We start from the raw sequence: 6,014 nt of genomic DNA, 5'->3' as shown, positions 1-6,014 counted from the left end.
AAATCTCTGAGTTTTGCTGAAATTGAAAAGCTTCAGTTGCACCATTCATGTAACTCGTGAAACATTCAGGTCTGCCCTTAAACACTTCAGCACACAAGTGTGACACACTGATCAATGGGCACGTCTCAAACAGAGACCGATCTATCTAAGTTAAAGCCACTTGCCAAACGGATGCTGTTTCAGCAGTAATATATCCCTTGTGGCAGACAGCCCTAACATTTGGACCTCGCTTCCTGCTGCTAATACAGTCTACTGACATAAGTCACTCTAAAAAAAATGAGAGAGACAGCAAGATGGAGGGAGAATGTGTTCCCTCCGTGCAGAGGACAGAGGATAGGTGAATTTGATGCTCAACAAGGTATTATTAATAATGCAATAATGCATAAGGCATTACTCAAGACATATGAGAAGGTGGGACAAACTCAATGCAAAGAAACAGTTCATTAAAATTTTAATTGTAAGGATTTAAGTCAAAGTTAACTTTTAATTTTTTTTATTTTACTTACATTTACTCAGGTGATTCAAAGGGCGCATTAATTTATTTCTTCTATGGAACAAATGTACAAATTGTACAAATAATGCCTTTTTGTTTTCTGCCCGCTGACATAGTACAGCTTCAGAAGATTTGTAGGATAGTGCACAAGTCATATGAACTACTCTTATAATGTTGCTGTTGTTGTTGTTTTTTACAGGTGTTTGAGTAATTTATGGAGCCCGACGTGTTCATAGTGGTCACTATAAATAGCATTATATTGAAAAGAGCTGTATCATTTGTGTTTCACATCACCACAACAGAATATGGGTTTTAAAAGATGTGGGGTTTTGTAAATAACATAGTTTTCACCTTGATAGGAACCATTTCTTTTAAGATCCTTAATCTCTCTATGGACCCATGCAGTGATTTCAGAACAAAGAGAAGAGACTTAAATCTACTGTACATCAACACTTTATTCAACTGTAACATCCCTTTCGTGCTTTTTTCTCTCCTATCTCTTGAGGCCTCTCCTCTCTCTTGTTGAAATATGCATGCACTCTTTCCATCCTTCCCTCTCTGATGGACACATTAGGGAGGATGGTGTACACTAACATGCCTTCTGAAGTCCAGCATTTTAGATGCTGTCATTGCCTATAAAACATTTAAGCATAGTTCTTTTCCCACGGGTCCTGCAGAAAGACTTGTAATTAAATAAACAGCTTGTCCAAAGGATTAAAAAAAAAAAACAGTCATGTCAGTGCTTTTAATTGGGTATAAAGCATCAGCATTAATGCTAACCTGTTGTTTGGATTAGTTTCCATAAAAGGTTCTGATCCATAAATAATAGAAAGCTTGAGACATTTTCACCCTGAGAACTAAAGGTCCAGGATTCATTCAGTAAGGAATGAGCGCTTTGAGTCATAGGGTCCTCTAGTGTTTCCTCAACATGTTCTGCAGATCTAAGCAAGGAAGTTTATTTTTGTTTCTTCAGATCCCTAATCGAGGTATAAGGTTGTGCATATTAGCTTTTGTGCCAGGGTTCCTCAAATCTTGCCCTGGAGGGGCCAATGCCGTGCATAGTTTAGCTGCAAACCTGATCAAATACTACTGAGAAAGCTCATCAAGGTCTTCAAGATCCATAGAAAATCACAGGTAAGTAAGTTTAATCAAGGTTGGAGCTAAACTCTGCAGGGCAGTGGCCCTCCAGGACTGGATTTGAGGTGCCCTGATCTATGTGGCTTTGTGGGCCTGAGGCATTCGAGTAGGGCAGTCAATTTCAACATCCTGAATGCTGGAAGCATCAGTGACATCTCCCTCGCTGCCTGCGCTCCCTACTGAGGACTCACTGCACACCAGAGTATTCATCTTTTGTCCGTAGAGGTCTCCTATGTAAAGTAAAGGCATGCTGAGATTTGGCAGTTTTTCGTCTTCCTGATGGAGCTGGTCGGACTCCACCAGGGCTTTCTGTCTCTGGTAGTACTTGGAGAACTTGTTGAAGATAATAGAGATCGGAAGGGCGACTACAAGCAGGCCACAAATGATGCATAAGGTGGCGATTAGTTTCCCAGCCAGCGTGACGGGATACGTGTCGCCGTATCCCACCGTGGTCATGGTGATCGTCGCCCACCACCAGCCCACCGGTATGGTCTGCAGTTCTGACTCAGCGTTCTCTCTCTCCACAAAATAGATGAGTGCTGAGAAAATGGAGATTCCGACGGAAAGGAAGAGGATGAGGAGTCCGACCTCATGGTAGCTGTGACGGAGAGTCGCACCAAGCGAACGCAGCCCAACCGAATGCCGTGCCAGTTTGAGGATGCGAAAGATACGCATGAGGCGCAGGATTTGCACGACCCTTCCCACGTTCACAAGCTCCTCGCTTTCCTCAGCATCCACAGTTTCAAATGCCAAAGTGGCATAAAATGGAATAATAGAGGCGAAATCAATGATGTTTAGCGCATTGCTCAGGAATTTGCACAAACATGGTGTGACTGCTAATCGTAGGATGAACTCAAAAGAGAACCAGAGGACGCAAAAGGTCTCGAAATTTTTCAACACGAGGTTCTCTACTTCTTTGTCATTAATGTCCACCTGGTGGAACTCAGGCATGCTGTGAACGCACATGGCTATGATACTCATCAGTACCACACTCAGCGAAAACACTGCCGTTACTTTCGCAGAGCACGAGTATCCCGGGTTTTCCAGTCGCAGCCAGAGTTCCTTACGCTTCTCGGAGCACCAGGTGCCCTCAAACTTTTCAAGGTCTTTGTCAAACGCAGATAGTTCCTCCATAGATGAATCTAAGCTGTCTTGCAGCTGGTTTTGTGGGTCATCCTCGTTTTCCCAGTCGTGATCTCCTGCATACTCTTTCTGTTCTTGAAACCTGTTGCTGCAGCAAGTGTCCAGGTGAAGCTCCTTGATGCCCCAGTACTCCAGCTCCTGGCTGAAGCTAAACACGCACAGCTCTTCCATCAGGTGGATCTTTCCGGTATGGTAGAAATTCAGCACATAGCGGAAAAACCATGGGTTTCGGTCAAAATAATACTCACGTTCAGCAGCTGCATAGTCGTCACAAAGCTGGAGAATAGCAGCCTCTGAACTGCAGTAGAGAAGTTGGGCGAGTCGCGTGTGGGGGAAGCGTTGGAGGACCACTCGTTCCACTTGCTGCTTAAAGCCACCGACGTTGAGGTTGATGAAGCTGTCCTCGGGGCCTTGGCGGTGCAGGACCTGCCCATACACCATGATGGATGCCAGAACATGAAGGAGTAAGTGGGGCTGTTGGGCTAAGCAGTTTTGGAGAGACTCAGCTATGGCTGAATGCCTACAATAGAGGAAAATAAAAGTCTAATTAGCACTTTCAGAAGAAAAAGTTGATTTGTTGCCATCAAAACAATATTCCTGCTCATCAAAAATGTAATCTTTTTTTTTTCTTGCAATAGTTCACTGTTCTGTACTCAAATATATGACAAGACAAAAACATAATCAGATTTAAATACACAGAGAGACAGACAGCTAATCTATTATAGACTGCTTCTAACTGTAACAACTGTGATGGGATAAAAGCATTCTGGAGCCCAAATCAGCCTTCATAGCTGCTAATGGATATTGATTTTGTACAGTGTCGTAAACAAAACCTCAGTGATCATTATGAGCATTTCAACACTAACTCTGACTTTCTCTCCCAGCAGTATTGCTGGGCACAAAATCACGTCAAGATTTCAGGACATTCAGTGAACACCTGATGTGCAGTGCTTTTGTAAAGTTCGAAAAATGTCTGTGTCTGAGACCATTAAATAAATAATAATAAAAATAAATAAGTAAATGTAAAATATTTTTGTATCAAAAAATCATTCAATATTAAATACTCAGAATATAAATTTGAGTGACAAGTTTCAAAAAGTATTTGGTTTATTCCTCTTTTGCTTTAATGGTAACATGATGAACTCCACAAGATCGCATTCTCCAGCATGATTTGAGAAACATCCAAAGAGCATCTTGTGCTTTAATGGCACCTGTCTGTAGAGAATGACATTATGAATGTCACAGATGTACTTATCTGATCAGTGACCTGTAAATATTACTAAATGTCATAACATTTCTTTTTTTAAATATATTATTTCTAGCTTTAAATAAGATTTTAAACTCCAGATTTCCATAAAGGTTTATTTTAGACCTCACTGTATGTAGTAGTAATTTATATTGCACTACAAATTTTTTTTATAACATTTGATAGCAACAGAAATAACTGTAGAAAAACAGCATTCCCACAATAGACCTCAAAACACCGAAGTATTAAATTTGTGTAGAATACTGAATTTCTAAATTACATATATAGGCCTATATACAATCGTTTACAAGTTTCTTCAAGGTTTGTATAAGTCCGCGCGCTCTGCCTGGTCGAACTCCAGCAGCAAGGACAGCACCAAAGTTATGTTCAATAACAACACTGCGTAATCCAAACTACACAGAAGCAAAAATCAGTTCACCTGTTTTCCTTTCTTTTCCGACGACATCAGTGCACAGCAAAGACGTTTCCATCTTCCAGTGCCTTCCTTGGTAAAGTCGAGTCCGGTGTGCGCTCGTTCGCAGTATTTGCCCCATGTCCCGCAGCTGACTGTGGCGGGTGGGACACTTGGCACATATTGTGCAGCACACGCACTCGTGCTGCCTCGGGGCAGCTGCGCGTCCGTGCGTCACTGGCCCGTTGCAACTGGAACGCGCTTGCGCTTTGCGTTCCAGGACGCGCCTCCACAAGCTCCACTGAGGAGCGATGATTAAGTGAAAAATAATCGGAGGGCAGAGAGGTGAAATCAGTGCAAGAGAGAGACACTTTTACCCCCGTGAAGACTAGATAAAGGATTAGAAAACTAATAAAAGAGTGAGATTAAAGATCCCTTGAGTAACTGCTGAAGACAGAGGTCGAATGGATATTGTGGAAGAAAAGAAAAGAAAAGAAAAGAAAAGAAAAGAAAAGAAAAGAAAAGAAAAGAAAAGAAAAGAAAAGAAAAGAACTATACTGGAAAGTTTGAGGGTAAAAAGAATCGTCTTCTCGCTGCTTTTATGAGCATCAAGTGTGTAAAAACGGAAGGATATCAGCATCGACATACTATAGTTACGTTAAAGGGTGTTAAGTTATTAATCCATGTAAACAGCAAGTGGTCTTTGAACACGTTCACTTTCTTCATTTAAAGTTATTTTCCCTCGCGCAGCACCTGTCGCAGGTGCAGTGAGGAACAGAGAGATGATGCCCCCTAGATGCCGTCAAGAGAACGCCGTTTTAATGTTACTGTTTAAAGTGTGTAATACAAATAAATAAATAAATAAATAAAGATAAGCTATTTAAAAAAAAAACACCGACACTTATTCTCAGCGAAAAACTCTTTAGAAAAATCTAAATGTATCAAGCATTTGCAACAAGTAACATTCGAGAACGACTGTAGAGGGCAGCATTGCGTGACATACGACTAATATAGTCTGTAAAAGTTTCACTGGACAGGTGCCTAGAATTAAATGTGTAAATTCTCAATTCAAATAAGAACTGACAAAAGTGAACAGCAAAGTTTGAGAAACTGTCTTTTTTTAGACAGATTTTTTTTAAGGATCACATCAAGGCAAATTGATGTTCTATTGTTCAATCAATGCTAAAATAACAGGACACACTGAATCTGGTTCAATGTTTTGTTTTGTTTTTTACAAAAAAACGTAAAAAATACGCACATACAGTTATTAGCAAGAGGATTCAGTTAAACAATGCAAACAGTTAAACAATGTTTAACTCATTTTTATTTAAATTGTCAAGTTGTGTGAAATGTTTTGATTCCATAAGAATGTCTTTTCAGATGATTTACAGAGAAATTTGTATAGAATATTGTTAGGTAAAGTAAAAAAAAAAATATGTGATGTAACTATATACATAAATACATGAAAATGCCATATTAAAGAAATTAAATGTATAAATATATATGATAATCAGAATCAGAACAGCTTTATTGCCAAGTTTGCTTGTGCATACAAGGAATTTGTTTTAGTGACATAAGCTTCC

General features: G+C 40.1%; 1 protein-coding gene across 1 annotated transcript; it reads right to left on the bottom strand.

Moving 5' to 3' along the window:
- Positions 1-972: 972 nt before the first annotated feature.
- LOC128026780 (potassium voltage-gated channel subfamily S member 3-like) lies at positions 973-4,584 on the bottom strand. Its single transcript, XM_052614049.1, has 2 exons — positions 4,459-4,584; positions 973-3,293 (listed from the first exon to the last, which is right to left on the bottom strand). The coding sequence occupies exon 2, from the start codon at positions 3,212-3,214 to the stop codon at positions 1,706-1,708; it is 1,509 nt and encodes a 502-aa protein (XP_052470009.1). The 5' UTR covers positions 3,215-3,293; positions 4,459-4,584; the 3' UTR covers positions 973-1,705.
- Positions 4,585-6,014: the final 1,430 nt, after the last annotated feature.

Source organism: Carassius gibelio, chromosome A13 (genome assembly GCF_023724105.1).
Source record: "Carassius gibelio isolate Cgi1373 ecotype wild population from Czech Republic chromosome A13, carGib1.2-hapl.c, whole genome shotgun sequence".
Classification (NCBI taxonomy): domain Eukaryota; kingdom Metazoa; phylum Chordata; class Actinopteri; order Cypriniformes; family Cyprinidae; genus Carassius; species Carassius gibelio.
The sequence above is the reverse complement of the archived record's forward strand: the minus strand, read 5'-3'. Positions and strand labels throughout refer to the sequence as shown.